The sequence below is a fragment of the Eptatretus burgeri genome, chromosome 5 (assembly GCF_056783735.1).
Source record: "Eptatretus burgeri isolate ZD-2024b chromosome 5, Ebu_testis_v1, whole genome shotgun sequence".
NCBI lineage: Eukaryota > Metazoa > Chordata > Myxini > Myxiniformes > Myxinidae > Eptatretus > Eptatretus burgeri.
Genome location: NC_140965.1, coordinates 73,316,475 through 73,336,474, shown reverse-complemented (window position 1 = coordinate 73,336,474; position 20,000 = coordinate 73,316,475). Strand labels below are relative to the sequence as shown.

At 41.3% G+C, this 20,000-nt stretch overlaps 1 protein-coding gene across 16 annotated transcripts in view; it reads right to left on the bottom strand.

The window, feature by feature from the left end:
• LOC147026688 (voltage-dependent N-type calcium channel subunit alpha-1B-like) overlaps positions 1-20,000 on the bottom strand; it is a 592,527-nt gene that overhangs the window by 130,589 nt on the left and 441,938 nt on the right. For all 16 annotated transcript variants that reach the window (XR_015058466.1, XR_015058468.1, XR_015058470.1 and 13 more), the window contains exon 35: positions 14,147-14,238. Coding sequence is in view for 10 of the 16 variants with exons in the window: in XM_085882404.1 (XP_085738530.1) it covers positions 14,147-14,238 (92 nt within the window). In the remaining 6 variants the exon portion in view is untranslated. The remainder of the gene's footprint in view (positions 1-14,146; positions 14,239-20,000) is intronic.

Below are 20,000 nucleotides of genomic sequence, written 5' to 3'. Positions count from 1 at the left end.
CGCCATGGCATGCAAACGAACATCGAAGCAGCTTGTAGAGCGCTCACCAAGAGGCTTGGGCACTCAAGCAAGCACTCCAACGATTTGGTTGGTAAGGAATGGCAGACTTGGCAAGTGATTAGTGATCGCCTATTGGTCATATTAAACACTGCCGGGAGTGTCAAACAATGTGTGAATTGGACAAATGAACACCTTTTTAACGGTCGCAACTGTTATGTCTAAAATGAACCTGAGAAGAAAGTTACATTTTTATCTGAAAGACGTGAACCTTTGGATGAGCAGGGCAAATGTGGCAACAACCTTAGCTGGGGAAGCAGAGGACATTGGGACAGGAATTCTGCTCCACCCGAGTTGCGACCTGGCCAGGAAATAACCAGAAAGAGGTTCAAACCTATATGCATAAGGTTTCAGGTTCAATTTGCCCTCGGCATTGCAGAGTCTGTGAATGTAAACATATATTTCAATTACCGGTACAAAGTAAAATAGTGTAACAGACCGAGTTTCTTTTGGCGAAGCACAATAAACCCGAAACCAACAAGTGAGAGAAAGCACACTAAAACTTGAGCTCTACTTTTTTTTTTCTTTCTTTAAAATGGTAGAGTCATAACCAAGTCTATTGTGCACCACAAATCAAACAACTTTTGGGGGCTTACTACAGGTGACATCTCAATACACAGATACATCAAACTGACAGTATCATCCGAGTCGTTTGCACAGTGTGCAGCACTTTTCAAGGTCTTACTACATGTGACATCTTAAAACATCGGTACATTAATAAAACATTACCCAGCAGGAGCAGCAGCAAACGGAGGTGCAGAAGGCACTTCGGTCCCAGCAGGATGAGCTTACATGCAGTTTAGAAGTGAAAGATGCGGCCATACAGGGGGACTATTAGGACCTTCTTCGACAAGTTTGATATCAATACGATGACTTTAGAAGCAGCTCTCAACAAAGATGTCCTCTTGCAAAATCACTCATCAGACCAGAATCTCAGAACTAGGCTCAATTAAAATATACACAGGGTTCAATTGCGGTTATGTCTACGGAGGATGATTCATGCCGGGGAAATAGTAAGTGACATCAATATGACATCAAAAACTCACAGTGTGTTGAGAACATGAATTACACGTGAATGGGATTTCTGAAGGAAATCAGGAAGTAGTTTATGATAAACAGAAATTTGGTGAGCTTCTCACATTTAAATCCACTTCATCAAGCGCTAATTCAAGCTATATTTACATTTCAAAAGCAATCAAGAGCAAAATGCTGGAACAAACAGTAAGGGCAATGGCAATGATCTGCTTCAAATGGTTTTGCTGGTGCACCTCCATCTGGCCAATTACGATCATGTTGAAAGAGTAAGCAAGCACAAATCACACGATGCCGTGATTGAAATGAAAAGCATCGAATACTGGGTAAAGGTTTTTGATGGATGCAGATTTGATGACCCAAATAAACCGCTGGTGAAGATCTCTTGCGGAGAAAAATGAAATCACAGTATTTCGCACATCTGACAAATACACAGAAGAAGAAAGGCACATTGATCTGCTCTACATAAAATATAACATAGGCAGTGAACATTATGTTGACATTAAAGATCCTGTAAAGACAAATCAGCATACAAAAGGAAAACACAGATGGAAAGATCCTTGCCTGTAAAATATGTCAAAACATGTTTCTGACAAAACTAAGACAAGAACAACATTGTGAAGAGTATTGTCGACACAAGTTGATTGGAAACAAAATCCACCAAAACACAAATGAACAAGTGACGGAAGGGATGGCAGAGGGGTAGACAAGATAGACAGACTTGACAAGCAAGACACTACCATGTCTTTGAAGAAGGAGATCGCTTTGAAGGTTCAGCCATGAGGTTTGCCAGATATTATTTTCTGGCTGCCCTGAGAGTGATCACGTACTTGTTGCGGGTTTTGTGGAATGATCTGAGGTTTCCTTCAATCAGTTTTGTCTTCCTGGAATAGTAAGCAATTTCTTTAAAGGCAGCTGCCTCAGCACAGGATTCAGTGTACCAGGGGCAGGGGCTAGAGGATGGGTATGATAACTGCAGAAGAGATGGAATAAATCTGTACATAAGGGAAAGCAGGCTTTTGTGGAAGAATTCCCAGATGGCATTAACGTTACTTGAAGTGGAGATTGAAGACCAGTCCTGAAGCAAGAGGACAGCGAGCACACCCTGCCAGTTGGCCTGGGTGTACTGACAGACTCACCAGCGCTGATATAGATAGCTCCATTACTATAGCCAGAGAGATGTGGTAAAACTCATGTTTGGATGCACCAATTGGAGCAGTGGAGGAACAGGAGAGGTTAGCTGGAAAAATGGTCATTAACAATTCCAGAAGGGAGGATATTCCATTGGCTGCATTTCAGGTCAGAAAGTTCACAGATTGTATCAGGCCAACAGAGTCATAGAAGTATTTTGCTGCAGTGCCATGGCTTGTGAAAGAGGTACCAAAACCGAGCAAATTGGCAAGGTGACAGTTGAAATAGATACAGATGAGGAAGGAAGAATAAGATTGAGTGGTTGGTTATAAGTTTGTCCATGTTGGGAGAAAGACAGAGTGAGAGTCAGAGTGAGAGTGAGAGTGAGAGGGAGAGGGAGAGGGGGAGAGAGGAAGATATATATATATATATATATATATATATATATATATATATATATATATATATATATATATATATATATATATATATATATATATGTATATACATACCAACAGTAAAACCCCGCTTTCTGAACAACCCGATTATCTGAACACCCCGCATATGAACGCGTTTTTGGCCAGTCCCGAATTTTTAGACAGGAAATCCTGTACATAGTGCCCCCGATAATCTGAACACCCCGCATATGAACATGCTTTTTACCAGTCCCAAACCAGTTTTTACCCCACACTGTGAACGCTACTCCATCCTTTGAAGGCATCAGTGCGAAACATGGCCATTGTTCAGCCGCGGCTGCATGGCAAACGTCATACAAACAAACGCCGTTGCTAATTACCACCGATCGCGCAGTTCGTTTTACTGAACGCAATGGCGTGGATAGAAAATGCAGCGGGGTGTGAAGAGATACAGTGACTTAATTAGAACCTGTTTCTAAATTAATCAATGGTATCAACCAATAAGCGTCAAGAATTACAATTTCGTCTAATCAGCAGAAGCCTCCCCCTGAGGGATGGGCACAAGAAGGCCCTGCACACCTCCCTTTCCATCATTCTTCACTTGTTATTGAAGTTCACGCAGTACAATACACCAAAATGCCGAAAACGCGTCACGATGTGCCGTTGGAAGATAAAGTCCGTCTGGTAAAGGAAGCGGAATCCAAGTCGCAATGCAAACTCGCTGCTGATTTCGGAATTTCGCTGGGCGCAGTGAACGGTATTTTACGTCGTAAAGAGTCGATATTGAAGGAATTCGAAGACGGGACCCCATCTTCACGAAGTCGACGAAAAGGAGGCAGGTTCGTAGACATTGAACGAGCAGCATGGAACCATGTGTGCACGCAGTTGTCAAAGAGGATCCCTGTCAGCGTACCTATGGTAAAAGCGAAGGCCTTAGAAATCGCGACTTCCATTGGTGAGGTGGATTTCAAGGCATCCAACGGCTGGCTTGCCCGATTTCAAGCTTGAAACAAGATCTCGGCACGTGCAGTTAGCGGCGAGAGTGGTGGCGTTGATCAGACGACAGTAGAGGAGTGGAAAACGCGTCTGCCACAGCTATGCGACGGTTTCAAGCCACAAGACATTTTAACGCCGACGAGACTGGCCTCTTCTTCCGTGCTCTACCAAAAAGGTCGCTGGTGGAAAAAGGAGACTCCTGTCATGGTATAAAGTCGCCAAAGGATCGAATAACACTGCTGTTGTGCGCTGGTATGACTGGCGAGAAACTTAAACCACTCGCCATCGGCAACGCAGTGAAACCACGTTGCTTTCGTAACATCAAAGTCAATTCCCTCCCCGTGTCGTGGACAGCAAAAAAACAAGCGTGGATGACCTTGGCGTTGTTCGTTGAATGGTTGAAAGCGCTGGACAAGAAGATGCGAAACCAACGGCAGAGGATTCTTCTCTTCCTAGACAATGCGCCATCTCATCCAATGGGTGTGACGCTGACGAACGTGACCGTAAAGTTCCTGCCTCCGAACGTTACGTCGGTCTTGCAGCCCCTTGACCAAGGTGTGATAAGCAACCTGAAGCGTCTTTTCAAACAACAGCTGCTCCGGCACGTGCTGTCGAAGATTGATACCGCTTCAAACGTAAACGAAATCTTGAAGAGCGTCAACGTTCTCCATGCTGTTCAGTGGAGCAGCAATGCATGGGATCAAGTCCAGCCGACGACGATTGCCAAGTGCTTCATCAAGTGCGGCTTTCCTTCCGAGTCACCCGATAGTGACTGGGACGCTGACGATGACCTCAGCCTGCACGAGCTCATTTCGCGCAGTGCAGAGATTGGCGTATGCGGCGACGTGACCCCCGAGGAATACGTTCGGTGCGACGACACGGTGCGTGTTCATGACTGCAAGGACGACGACTGAGAGAACGATTTAATGCGGAAAGATGATGACGAAGTGAATGTGGACAAAGAGAATGGGGACGAAGAGGAAGTGGAAGACATGCAGGTGACGTTACAAGATGGACTCAGTTGTGTGCAAAAGCTTAAAACTCTCTTTCTGAATAAAGGATGGGCAGAGTTGCTCGTTCCTTTGGAAAGAATCGAACATTCAGTTCAAGTTCATGTCCTGGAGAATGCCAAATTGAAACCACAGAATTTTATAACATCTTGGCTTCGAGACAAGTAATTGTATAAATTTAAAATTTTGATTCTCGTGCTGTCAATTTTGCGTTGCATTTTTGATCTTATCAATTTTCCATCTTTCCGTGGCAAATAATTCCGTGGCAAAAAATAACCCTAACCCTTACAGCTAACAGCTTGGCAAATAATAATATTATTACGACTGAATGCCAATACTTGCGTGCTCATTTTGTTTGTGGAATGTGTATTTAGATGTGTATATATTGATCAAACGACTTTTGTGATCTATCGAATACAGATGACGCGTTCATGGTCGGTTGATGCCCTAATCCCAGATAATGTGAACACCCAACATATGAACGCATTTTCGTCCAGTCCCAGAAGTGTTCAGAATAGCGGGGTTTTACTGTATATATATATATATATATATATATATATATATATTTATATATATATATATATATATATATATATATATATATATATATATGTATATATATGTATATATATATATATATATATATATATATATATATATATATATATATATATATATATATATATATATATATATATATATATATATATATATATATATATATATGTATATATGTTGTTGCGGTGATGGATAACGAGACACCAACTTGTCACTCAGGGGAATTAATCCCCAGGAATTAAGCTGAATGTCTAAACTCGGTGTTTGCAGCTAAATCTTGTGTCCTAAACCCATCACTATCTCTACCCACTTTACCCAGTCGCACCCAACTGTCCCTGGACTCTGTATCCTTTTCTCCTGACAAGGTGGAGAGCTTGCTTTCAAACCTCGAGTCAGATTCTGCAACCGGTCCAGACGGCATCAGCCCACGTGTCCTCAAAGCCTGCTCTTCTGCTCTTGCTCACCCTCTCTCTGTTCTATTCACCCTCTCATTTGCCCAAGGTCATCTGACATCTTCTTGCAAATCTGCTAACATCACTGCCCTGCATAAAAAAGGTGCAAAAACAGATCCCTGTAACTACAGACCAATCAGCCTTCTCCCAATCATCAGTAAGGTGATGGAATCCATCATCGCTTCAGACATGAAATCCTTCCTCTTCTCCAATGGCTTGATTTCCAATCATCAATTTGGTTTCAGACCAGGTCACTCTACCCTGGATATGCTGCTTCTGCTCTCCCATCAATGGATGGAGGTCCTCAATGCCAGACAGGAAATCCGAGCCGTATCCCTGGACATATCACGTGCTTTTGACACAGTCTGGGACCCTGCCCTACTCACCAAACTCTCTTCCCATGGTATTCAAGGCCATCTCCACTCATGGCTCGCAGACTTCCTCTCCTGTTGCAGTCAACGTGTGGCCCTAAATGGAGTTCTTTCATCCCCTCTTCCTGTGCAGGCTGGAGTTCCTCAAGGTAGCGTTCTGGGCCCTGTTCTTTTTCTGGTTTTCATCAATGATCTCTCGGACTCTCTGGAAAATCCTCTATTTCTCTTTGCCGACGACTCCACCCTCTGTCGTACCATCTGTCATCCCTCAGACCGGCAAGCAGCAGCTTCTTCGCTCACTGCAGATCTGGATAAAATCACAAACTGGTCCAACACGTGGAACATGTCTTTCAATCCAGACAAATCTCACACTCTCACTATGTCTCTTCGAAAGGACCGTTTACAAAACCCCCCATCCACTTTCTCAACAATCCTCTGGAAGAAGTCTTTTCTTTCAAGCTTCTAGGTCTCACTATCTGCCATGACCTTTCCTGGGAAAGTCACATTTCCAACCTCGCCTCAAAAGCCAGTCACCGACTGGGAATCCTCCGTCGTGCTAAGTCCTTCCTCGGCCCTCTTGAGCTCCTGACCACTTACAAAGCTTTTGTCCGTAGCCTGATGGAGTACTGCTCTCCCCTCTGGGCTGGTGCTCCTGCCTCCCACCTTTCTCGGCTTCACGCTGTCGAAACCAGGGCATTTAAGATCATCGGCATCTCCCGCAATGAAGCTGAGTCTTTGGGCCTCTCACTCAATCACCGCAGGTTGGTCGGTGGTCTTTCTGTCTTCTACCGACTCCTCTCCAGCCTTGCCCCCTGCTCTCTCTGCGATTTGTCCCCACCACATTTCCACAGGGCGCTCAAGGTCCGCCAACAACCCCCTTCTGGTAAAACTACCAAAATCATGAATCACTGCTCATCTTCACTCTTTCATTCCTCTTTTTTCCCGCCTTTGGAATAAACTTCCTCACTCTATTCTTTCCCATTCTTCCCTCCAGGCTTTCAAAACAGCTGTTCACCACCACCTCTTATCTTCCTCCATCCAAATCCTCGATCTTTTCTACCCCCGATAATCCACCCAAGCCCACTTCCTTCATTTCTCCTGCTTTCCTTCCTGAAAGTCCCTGAAATGTCCATCTTCTCTTCGCCATGTTCACCGTCCCATCCCCATCCCTCTCCCTTCCACAGTTCACCTAATGTGTCTGTTCCCCACTGTTTTGTCCCTTCCACTCCCGCCCCTCTTGTCTCATGCCTCCTTGCTGTGAGTTGTGTGTTAGCTCTCATACGAGCTTCGACCAAGGTATACAAAAAAAAAAAAAAAAAGTTGTCCCCGGGAGAGCCGTACCTGGGGCCACCACTCACGATTAACGTTATGGTACGGAGGGTTGTTTAAAAACCACGAATGCCACCCAGTCAACCACGAGTTCCAGTGTCCGCCGTCTAATTATTCCGTTTAACTAGAGGTCACGTGGTTACCTGAGCAGGGAGCGCACCCACGGCAAAGCACCAATATTATATGATTAGAATTTAATTAGGGCGGCCGAGCATTTTAACCGCTGGTGCGTGCCGACTGTTTTTTGGTCAAATCTGTGGTAATTAAAAACCCAGTCTATCTTGGTTCGAACAATGCTAGACCAATAGAAGGAAAGTACAAACACGAACAGGTTGGAAATCGACAAATCAATAATTAATAATTAAATAAATAAATAAAAAGAACTTTTTATTTGCTGAGGTAAATAACGAATTTCAAAGCAAAATCAATCAAAATGCCAGGAAAGAGACAAAGAGCAGATGCTTAACGGGAGTTGACTGACTTACAGCTAAACACAGACAAGGGTACCAAACGGATCATTCAGGGGGAGGGGAAGGGGAGAAAATCGTCTCGCTCACCAGAAAGTCGTCCGTGAAGCAAAAAAGTCCTGAAAATGCGTGTGTGCATGTCACGACCGTCACCAGCACCCAGTTTTGCAGTGCACCCTCTCGCCGGGCATCCTTGAATGCCAGTCGACGTCTGAAGGGCACCGAGATTGTCCGTTGCGGGTTTAGACCCTGGTGTTGTTGGTGATCGACCTGTGCCTCACTTGTTGGCGGCGCTGCTCACATCCACACGTGCACCACATGCTCGCTTGTCGAAGAAACTGGAAGGGCGAATTGTCTCTTCGGCACTGGTTGGTCACTTCTCTCATCCTTTGCGTTTTCCTCTCTGGACTTTTTCTCCTCAAACTTTTTCTCCTCTGAACATATCTCTTTCTCTTCAGAGCATCTCTCTCCTCTCAAAACGTCTCTCTTTCGCTTTTTCCTCACTTTTTTTATATCTCAGAACGTCTCTCCTCACAGAACGTCTCTCCTCACAGAATGTACCTCACGCAATCTCTCGCTCGTTTTTATATACCCGGGCTGTCTCCGTGGGGTGCCGTCCGCCCCAAGCTCACCCCACCCCACTGGGGCACTGTTACCATGATGACCCGTGCGCTCTCAAAAAAGGCGGGCGTCGGAGCTCGCGAAAGAATGTTGCTGAGGAAAAACGAGGGCGGGCTTCAGAGCTCGTGAAAGAATGTGTGTGAACGTGTCTGTCGTAAAGAAAAAAGCTTCACATAAGAGAGGGGATCTATCATTTACCCTTCTCAACACATCACATTTAAGATCCCATGAGACATGGGGATGGGGCTAATCTGAACATGCATTTAAGGAAATAACTGTCTGAGGACCTGGATGTGTGGATGCATTCATCAGACCGGATTCTGAAATCCGTAACAATATGTGTATATATATATATATATATATATATATATATATATATATATATATATATATATATATATATATATATATATATATATATATATAAAAATTGTATATTATATATATATATATATATATATATATATATATAAAAATTGTATATTATATATATATACATATACATATATATATATATATATGCATATATATATATATATATATATATATATATATATATACAAATGTATATATTGTTGCGGTTTTCGCGCCCGCCGGCGTGCGACGGCCACGTAACTCGAATCGCGGCACGTCGCCCACCGGACGGACAATCCAGTCGTGACCCTCTCGGACTAACGCCGGGAACCAGTCACGGGTGGACCTTTCGGTCTCACCGCGATCGAGCCAATCAGCCCCCGCGTGGGATAGGGTTGCTCGCCGACCCGACCTACCTAAGTACCCACGCGGAGGGTAGACCGGGCGATCGCACCTCGCCGCAGGTCGACTTCGGACACGGGCCACTTAAGCGACCCGTTCCGTACTATCAGAATAACCGAGCGGTGTTATCATCGACCTCGACGGTTCGATTAATTATCGGGCGTATTCAGCCCACTACCAACCCTTTACGTGAAGCAAGATGAGGGTTCAATGGGGGAAAAGACGAAGCAAAGCGGGAGAACAGTTCAACAACAAAGCACATTTATTCGCGGCACACGGGAAGCACACAAATACAATTCCACCAAAAGCACACAAAAAAAAGAAAACACAATTCCATTTACACAAAAAGCAAATATAAAAGCGAAAACAATGCAGAGCTAATACCGACTACCGAGCACACGGCAACACTTATACAATTCTACTTCACAGACGGCGCCGACAACACATACCCAAAACCAAGGAAAAGAAATACCCTCAAGGATGAGGCGGGCCTGAGGCCGAGACCGGGTCGCGCCTACCCGTCTGGTGATGAGACGCGGAGCGGCGATGGCGCCTCACTCCGCGGGCCTCGCGGACAGTGCCTGGCAGGGGGTGGGAACGGGGCCCCCTTGGTCGCACTATCTCAGCGCGGGGGGAAACAGGAGGGGGTTGCTGATGCTCGGGGTATAGAGGATCTTTATTATCCCTGGTGTGCGTCTCCACCTCGGCCAGGTCGCGCTGCCGGCCTCCCTCGGGCGTGCAGCTCCCGGCACCGACGCGAGCACCCCCTCGTCTGCCTTCGCCGCTGCCGCCTCTCCGCCTCTGGACTCTCCACCCTGGACTCTTCTTTGGGCTCTCCTCGTTCGACTCTCTTCAGCTTCTCCAGCTACTGCAGGCTTCGGGCTCCAGACTTCCACACTCTCTGACTGACGAACACGGTCCTTTTATCCCCCCGTAGCTTCGCCTTTGACCCCCTCCCTTTGACCTTTCACCTCGCTCCCCATTGGCCCGAGAAAAAGTGGGCGTGAAGGCTTTTTGATCCACAAATTTGCATATATCGATCGTTCTGGAGGCGGGGCCAAATCGCCCCTCGCTCACCGATTGGACGGCAAAAAGTGGGCGTGTGTCGTTTTTGATCCGTTTTTGAAGCACAAAATCCGTGATTTTGTACACGCTGTTCAACGTGCGCTCTGCACGAATCCAACACCGGTACCCACAGCGGGGCAAGAACGGTGGCGATGCTACGGTTGCGAGGTGTGACGTGAAGGTCGTGGCGGTTGTGGTGAAGCGGTGTTGTGGTTGGTGGTTGATGTTGTGGTTGTGGTGGTAATCATGGCGGTTGGTCCAAAATAAAGATAGTAAAAGAAAAACGGCTATCCTGAAGAGTCGCAGCACGCATGAATAACATTTATTCCCACTAGACAACGGGTTTGGGCCTAACTACACATGCACTTACCGAGATACCTCACCTAAGGGACCTGAATGGTGGTTTGCGAATTTGGTAACCACAACAATATATATATATATATACATACATATATACATATACATATATATATATATATATATATATATATATATATATATATATATATATATATATATATATATACATATACATATATATATATGTATATATATGTATATGTATATATATATATATATATATATATATATATATATATATATATATATATACATATATATATATATATATATATACATACATACATACATATATATATATATATATATATATATATATATATATATATATATATATATATATATATATATATATATATATATATATATATATATATATATATATATATATATATATATATATATATATATATATATATATATATATATATATATATATATATATATATATATATATATATATATATATATATATATATATATATATATATATATATATATATATATATATGTATATATATATATATATATATATATATATATATATATATATATATATACATACATACATATATATATATATATATATATATATATATATATATATATATATATATATATATATATATATATATATATATATATATATATATATATATATATATATATATATATATATATATATATATATATATATATATATATATATATATATATATATATATATACATATATACATACATATATATATATATACATATATATACATACATATATATACACATATATATACATACATATATATACATATATATATATATATATATATATATATACATACATATATATATATATATATATACATATATATACATATATATACATATATATATATATATATATATATATATACATATACATATATATATATACATATACATATATATACATATATATACATATATATATATATATGTATATATATATATATATGTATATATATATTCATAAATATATCCATGTATATATATATATATATATATATATATATATATATATATATATATATATATATATATATAATATATGTAATTTTGCATATTTTGCACTGTGAGAAACCATTTTGGCATGGCTTTAATGGCAAATCCACAGAGGAGGATAAAATTTATGATGTTCTCGAAAAAGAGCCCAGAGAAATTAACAATTCTAACCACCCCCTCCAGCAGGGGTCAGTAAACACATACCATACCAGGTGCACAAGGGAAAGTTAAAAGTCGTCATAAGCAAATGTTTTAAAATAGTGATTTTATTTGCATTTATAACACCCTAGCCCCCATGCCTGCTACACTTTTCTCATCCCCACTCCTCCCCACCCCCCCCCCCCCGAGTCAAACAGAGTCAAGAGTCTGACATTTATTTAATGATGATGCAGCACAGGCATGATGGGCCAAATGGCCTCCTGTATCAAACTTCCATGTAAAGATTTATTGGTCTCATATCGATGTGGTCACAAACTTCATCGCGACCAAAAGACATTATCGGGTTTCGTATTTATGTTTAGCGGAATCGCGTCTTTACTTTGTGAAATGAAAAGACAGCACTTCAGTATTTTCCGTGAAGTTCATAGGAGGGAATTGCGATGGGAAAATGTAATCATGGACGCTATTTCCGTGTTTACCAACAGAGACATTCTCCTACCTGGCGACATCTGATCATGGTAAAGCGCCTGCAAGCCTTTATACCCGGCTAACTTCTACAAAAATACCCCATAAAACAACTACCATGGAGTAATTCACATAATTGTGGTCACGATGCATTAGCATTGCACCCCATCCAGATGAAATGGGTTAAGAAATGAATCAGCAGGTCGGAATAGTACGTGAATTCCCTTTAGTGAATTCCCTTTAACGTTTATCTGACAAAGAAAATATGGAAACCTCCGTATGAGTCGTTATAAAAATATGGATTTCCATAAAATACGGGAGGAGGAGTTTCACCCAGTCAAGTATGTTTCCAAGTATTTTCAGCTTCTTTAAAAGCTTTGTGAGTCGTTTTGTGTTACAATTGTTATCTGGCATGCTTGATAAAAGTCCAAGCCGCCACAATGTTACTAGGTGTTTCTGCGCATGCGCGCCGAGCAATCTTGGGCAGCTTACATCAGTTTGAAAGTCGTGTATTAGTTGAGCATGAAAACATTTTACTGTTTTCAGTTGTGTTTTTTCTCAACTCCTCTTTCGTTGTATTCACTTTTCTCATGTTCCCTGATTATATCCATTCCGTTTATTGTTGTGCTGTGGAGGCACATGCAGTGGTTTGCAGAAGTGTATCAGCATCTGAAGCTCATTTACAATGGTCCTGCAGTATTATACTGTATCTCTGTCATATCTCAATTCTCTCAATTCTCTCTCTCTCTCTCTCTCTCTCTCTCTCTCTCTCTCTCTCTCTCTCTCTCTCTCTCTCTCTCTCTCTCTCTCTCTCTCTCTCTGTCTCTGTCTCTGTCTCTGTCTCTGTCTCTGTCTCTGTCTCTGTCTCTGTCTCTGTCTCTGTCTCTGTCTCTCTCTCTCTCTCTCTCTCTCTCTCTCTCTCTCTCTCTCTCTCTCTCTCTCTCTCTCTCTCTCTCTCTCTCTCTCTCTCTCTCTCTCTCTGTCTCTCTCTCTGCCTGTCTCTCTCTCTCTCTCTCTCTCTCTCTCTCTCTCTCTCTCTCTCTCTCTCTCTCTCTGTCTCTCTCTCTCTCTCTCTCTCTCTCTGTCTGTCTCTCTCTCTCTCACCCCCCTTCCCTCTGAATAACAGCACAATTTTTGCTCATTTTGAACATTCAATCGCTAACCTGCCATTGATTTTTTTCATACCATCTACATATCTCCTTGCTGGTCATCCTGTTTTGCATCACAAGTGTATTTAACTGATAATAAATATACAACCTCGTGAATTCCACTCAAGAAAGATCTAAAATTTCATCGACTCCATGTCCACCCCCCAACCCTCCCTCCAAAAAAAAAAATACTTAAAAAGCTTTCAAATGTTATTTGTGGATATAAAATTCAGATATCACCGTTCATAACTCCTGGACAACAGTGAACATCTATGTGTGACATTGTCAAGATTTGTCAATTGTGATGACATACATATTCGTCAATTAATGCAACCGTCAATTAAAGCATTCAAGGTCATGGATTGAAATACCAAGGTCAGCACAAGAGTAAAACTCCACAATAGGTATTTAGTTAGATGCAGCATAATCTAGATCTTCATATTATTTTACTGGATTTGACTGTGATGGCATTTCAAATGGACATAAATGTCATTAAGCTATCATGGAGCCTTTTCCATTTCAAACCCTGCACCCACATAGCAAACACTTTAAAAAGAAAATCCTTTAAGATGCAGAGAGTAAATAAATGATTTTCAAATAAAGGGTGTATCTTCTGAGGTGGGGATTGTTTTACTCTGAACTCATGTCCATCACAAAAAAGCTCATGTCAATCACATATGGTTTGGGTTCCAGCAAAGAGAAATGCAACGTACCTGAAAAGTAGCATGAGTGCATCAGAAAACGTCCTGAAGTTGTTGTGACAGTTTATAGCATTTTCTTCATCAATCTTAATGTTTCCAAACACCTGTGAGACATAGCTAATTTAATCACATTATTTTCATTTGTGAAACACCATAAGGTACACTATCTTCCACACAAAACACCATTAAAACTTTACACGTTGGAACAACCATAAATACCATTCCATGATGCATCCTATAAATTAAAAAAGTGAAAATGATTTTGAAATCAATCATACTATAATTCGAGAAGTGTTTATTTGACTTTGATGCACTCCTGAACTGCTGTACACAATGAGTACAGCTCATTGTTTTTTTTTTTGTACATTTTGTACACTGGTGGTTATACTCAAGGTGTGCAAGGGAAGCTTATAGTTGGTAAAAATGTTTTTATTATTCTTGGAGGTTCATGGCAGGAGCGGGAGGGGTGGGGGGTAGGACGCCGATTCTTTCTATGTAAATATGTAAAGCATAGCATTGCTCCCAATGGTCAGGTCAGGTCAGGTATGGGAGCATGCGCCAGAGCAGCGCGTCGCTGTGTCCCCCTTTCTGCCGATACTCCAAGGGCCTCCGTCTGGCCATCCCCCAGGTGGATGCCTGGCGCATCCCCATCTACTTGAGATGCTGTTCAACCTGCTGCAACCACGAGGCACATGGTCGGCCCATTGGCCTCCTCCACTCACGAGGCTCCCTCGCTGAGAGAATCTGGTGAACAGGATCAGCATCAGGAAAACGAGCCACATGTCCATACAGCCACAGCTGATGCCCACGGACTATGCAGGTAACAAATCTCATTTGAGTTTCTCTCAGCAACCTCGTTGGACACAAAATCTGACCAGCAATAGCCAAGGATTTTCCAAAGAGATCTGGTACCAAAGTAATTAAGTCTCCATCTCAGATCCTTAGTCAGAGTCCAAGTTTCACATCCATAGAGCAAGACTGGAAGCACTAATGACCTGAAGACTCGGACTTTCGTCCTCCCGCACAGGTATCGGCAGCACCACACCCCATGATCCAGTGAATCCATAACTCCCCAGGCCCGATTCAGCCATCTGTTGACCTCTGACTCACAGCAAGCAAAGACATGAATATCACTGCCAAGGTAAGTGAATCTCTCCATGACCTCAACATCCTCATCAGCCTGGATCTTAGTTTTGACCCAGGAAACCCGTAATCTCAGCTGCTCCGACTCCTCATTCAATGACCTGACTCCCAGTGGGAGGGAGAATTCTCCTGTCTGTAATTCTGGGGGAATTACTCCATCCATATGCCTGGTGTTGGCTTAATGGTTAGGGTGGTGGGCTTTGGATCCAAGGATCCTGAGTTTAAATCCCACTTGGTTTCTGAATTAATACCAGATGGGGTTGGCTCAGCCTGTCATCCTTCTGAGGTTGGTAAAATGAGTGCCAGCTTGCTGGTATCCCATGTTGGAGTGGTGACCTGTCCAGGATTGTGCCAAATAGCCAAGGAGATTGCTTAGGCAGCACCAATGCTCTGCACAGAGTATGGTCCAAATACAATGGATGGATGGATGGATGGAACCCACCCATAAGGAAGGATTCTTTGCCAGCACACAAATTTTCATAATGTTACATTTTTAATGTCACAACATTTGTTACCCTGCATCTGAAGCTATGGAATGTGTACATATAACAATATGCAGTAAGCATGTATCTTTTCTGTGATTTTTTTTATTTTTACAGTGATCTCAAGATTATGGAGGAGCTCATGCAGGCCAAAAAAAAAAAAATTAGTAGAACTATAACATGAGTATACAATGGATAAATCAACACAGTATATGCAATTTGATCCTGGGATCCCAGCAACATGAAGAATGGATGGATCAACATCATACGTTATACAGGGAATGTAAAACAGGCAACCAATTTTTGTCATTTGATTTCATGCTTCTTCATTGTTTTCTTTTTCCCTTTGCTTCTTTCACTGCCAATAAATGTACATGTACATTGGGCATCATTGCATGCAATTATGGATCCTTCAGCTCAAATGGGCGTTTTAGATTTGTTTTTTTTTATTTATTTGCTAATCAATAGCATGAAGTCCAAAACAGCAATGCCCAAGATTGTTTTTGAAATGTTATGTGAACATTGCGCACCACCTCTATTGTTTCTTAGTGCATCTGAAGTACAATGCGTTAGAGGAACATGGAGGAGGAAGCATGATGAGCTGGGGCTCTTTTTGCTGGATCCATCATGTACAATGGGTTGTAATGATTTCTCCCTGGATTAATCAATGATTGCTTTTTTGTTTATCTGCAAAAATTGAGTTTTCAAATACTTCGGATTAAAAGATACATGAATTACAAGAAATACAAGCACAAAATGGCCTTAAACCCACCATCATGCGTTTTCCTTTCTCTTGCTCTTTTATCTTCTCGCCTATCCTTTCTTCTTGTTCTGCTTGCTGTTTTTAACTAATTAGCCCATCTCCCACTGAGCGTTTTGCAATCACTTGTGTGTGTCTGGTTGGGCTGTAACTGTTTTTTTTTTACCATTTGAGCTTTTGTCATCAAATTTTCAACAAAGCTTTATTATGAGAATATGGAGAAGACAAATTAATAATTTGGTCACAAGGATAAAATGTTAAAGGTACCGTTTAACAGATGGAAGAAGAAGAAGTCTGAATACAAAGAGGAAGACTTTGCATTTTCAGATGCTTTCTAGTTATTTGTTGTGATTTTTTTTCCCCATCATTTGATTTTGATTTTTGTTGTCACACCTGCATTCGTTTCGGGAAACCTCATGCATAAAATTCACAACTATTGTAGCATTTTGTCTTAATTTCCTTAACTCATCTTTTTACTCTTTGTGTTTTTATTCATTATCCTTATTGAGGTCTCTTTTTATAGTCTTCCTTTAAAGTGCCTCAAGTTATCTCATTATGAAATGTGATATGTAATCAACATGTTTCTAAAGAAAGTTCTAATCACAGCCAATCCAATTATTAGTATTACTAGTACGTGCACCTAAAAAAAAAAATTAATAATAATAATAATAATAATAAATAAATAAACCACACAGGCCGTTTCTTCGCTCTCACGTGCCCATATGTGCGTGACCCGGAAGTTCGATATTATTCGCAGTTACGATTATTCGCAATTTATTTTTAATACCCAATTATTCAATTAGCGCCAACGTATTTTACCTTTTCACAATGTCGTGGCAAGGAAAAACAAAAAGAGAAGAGAAGAGAGAGAAAAAAATTACTTTCTGGTTCGGAGCATACCAGCACTCTGATGTTCCCGAAATTTATATACCGTCTAATATGAAAACGATCATAACTTGGGCCATTGTGTTTATCTATAAATGCACAGAAGAAATCGAGAAATTAGTAGAATACACGAAGTCATCACTCTCCGGAAGCCCGTGCGTTGTAACCCGTAATGGGGAACGTGGCTGTGCTTCCCTTCCCCATCGGCCACGCCCACGCAACAACGTGTCTTGCCATTGGTTGGTAAATAAATGGCCATAACTTGGGAAGCACTTGTCTGATTAATATTAAACCTTGAAAAGGCACATCCTCAGGTCCCCAGCAATATACCTGGCAAGTTTCAATTAGATCGGACCAGAGGTTGTCGAGAAACAGCAGTCACACACACACACACACACACACACACACACACACACACACACACACACACACACACACACACACACACACACACACACACACACACACACACACACATACACACACACATTGCTGGAATTATACATAGATTATATTATTATGAAATACTGAAGTATACTGCAATTGCTAACTGAACAATCAGTAATCTTTGTCATTTATTGATTTAAGGGAGAAAGCAATGACCAAATTTGTAATACTTGCAGGCAAAATTTAAATGTGATTATTGGACAATTAAACTGACAGATTCAACAGCAAATTATGTGAGCAACATAAAACTGATATTGTAAAGTAGGAATTGTATCTCCGAATTTTTTTTTAATTCAAAAAGGCCTCATTTACTGCTTCATGGTGTATTTTTTTAACAAGTACATTTTCACATTAAGTGGTGCAAAGGTTACCTATGGACTAATATGAAGAAAAGAATAAGGAGAAAAGGGAGAATATGATGGGCATGATGGTGGGAATGGGGGAAGGGAGGAGTTGGAGAGAAATCGCAAAGGCCGATGAGCTATTTTCAAGGGCAGTACGGTCCTGAGATATATCATCAGCATAGCAAAGTTGGACTCATTAAGCTGACATATCTCACAAAAACCCTTAGGGAATGTGGTGGGATGATGGGGAATGTGGGTGGGGGGGGGGGAGGGGAGGGATACTATGCTTAGAATGTTAAATTACTTGTCTGTGAACACTGTTATTCATATGCCATTGCTGTCGACTTTGTATTGAAGTACAGCACCAAAAGTGCAGAAGACACTGCAGCTCATTTTGCTGTTAAGTTTATCAAACTCAAGGAGAGACTTGAACAATTTATTACAACACTGAGAAGGGTAATATCCTGCACTTACACATTGATTATAATCGAAGTGGTGTAACGGTTAGAGCATCCACTTTGAGTCTGGGAGGTTGGTGGTTTGAATGCGGCTGAGTCAGACCAAACACTTTTAAAATGTGACATGGTGCTTCCTTAGTTGACACTCAGTCAACTAAGATTTTTTTCAACACCCATTCATAAACAAATATAAAATGGAAGACAAATACCGAGAATCTCTTGGTGTTTATGTTCAATTTTATATTTGTTTTTAAAAATGTATTTGGGATTATCTTATTTAGTTTTGGGCTTTGGTTTTCTCTCATGAATTGTTGTATTTGTCCTGTTTCCTTTCTCATTTGCTCTCTGTCTCCAGTCTCTATTTCCATGGTGGTGTTTTGTTTCCTTTGTGGTGCCTGGTCTATTCTTCTTGCAGCATTGTTTCCCTGGTACTTTTTCTTGAAAGAGTAGTGCCGCAGCAATGATTTCCTTCTCCTGACTTGCATTTTCATCGGATTGTTGTTTTTTTTTATGTGATATAGTTGTGGTCTTTTCCTGAGTGGTGTCAGTCTTATCTGGTCTACTTTGTTGGCCAGCTCTTCTTCCTATCAACATTGCTCTTCATCATCCTCATCTCCTCCACTCTGCCATTCTCCCTCCTATTCCTGCTCACAATCATCCACCATTCCAGTTTTCATCCCCTCCGTCTGTGTAGGTGTCAACTGATCCATGTCCTCCCCGGGGTGGGTCCGTATATTCTACATCCACCACAAATCATCTCTGCCCCTAGCTCCCAGTGTTACATCGCGTTCCATGCTCCGGTTTCGCTGCATCGCCCCTCCCAGCTCAACTGCGGCCAAGTCTCCACCATCCCTCTCTCCACCCACTGGCGAGCCCTCATCTCCCATTGTCCTCACATCTCCTGCCACTTGTTTTTTGGCTTAGCTGTTATTTCCTTTATTCCATTCTTCATCAGGTATCTATGGATTGTTGACACTATTCTTTCACTTTGTTTTCTTCAGCTGGTCTATAGATCTAGCTCCACTGTTATGTATCCATCACTGTAAATGCATAGAATACATTTGACAGTGGGGAATGATTTCCAGTTTTCTTTTGAAAAGCTTTTTTTCTGGAGCTTTATTCTTCATTTTACCAAGACAGATGGCACCTTTTCAGCTTCTCACCTCAGTACTTCGTCTGCTCAGTGCAGCTGCACAGACGCAGTGTTCCGCCTGTAATGGGTTTGTTTCATTTTATTCCACATTTTGTTTTCTTTTATTTAAATCTTCGAAATACTTGTCTTCATCTCAAAAAGTTGTGGACGGATTTGGACAAAACTTGGTGGATATGTCGGGTGTGTGACAAGGC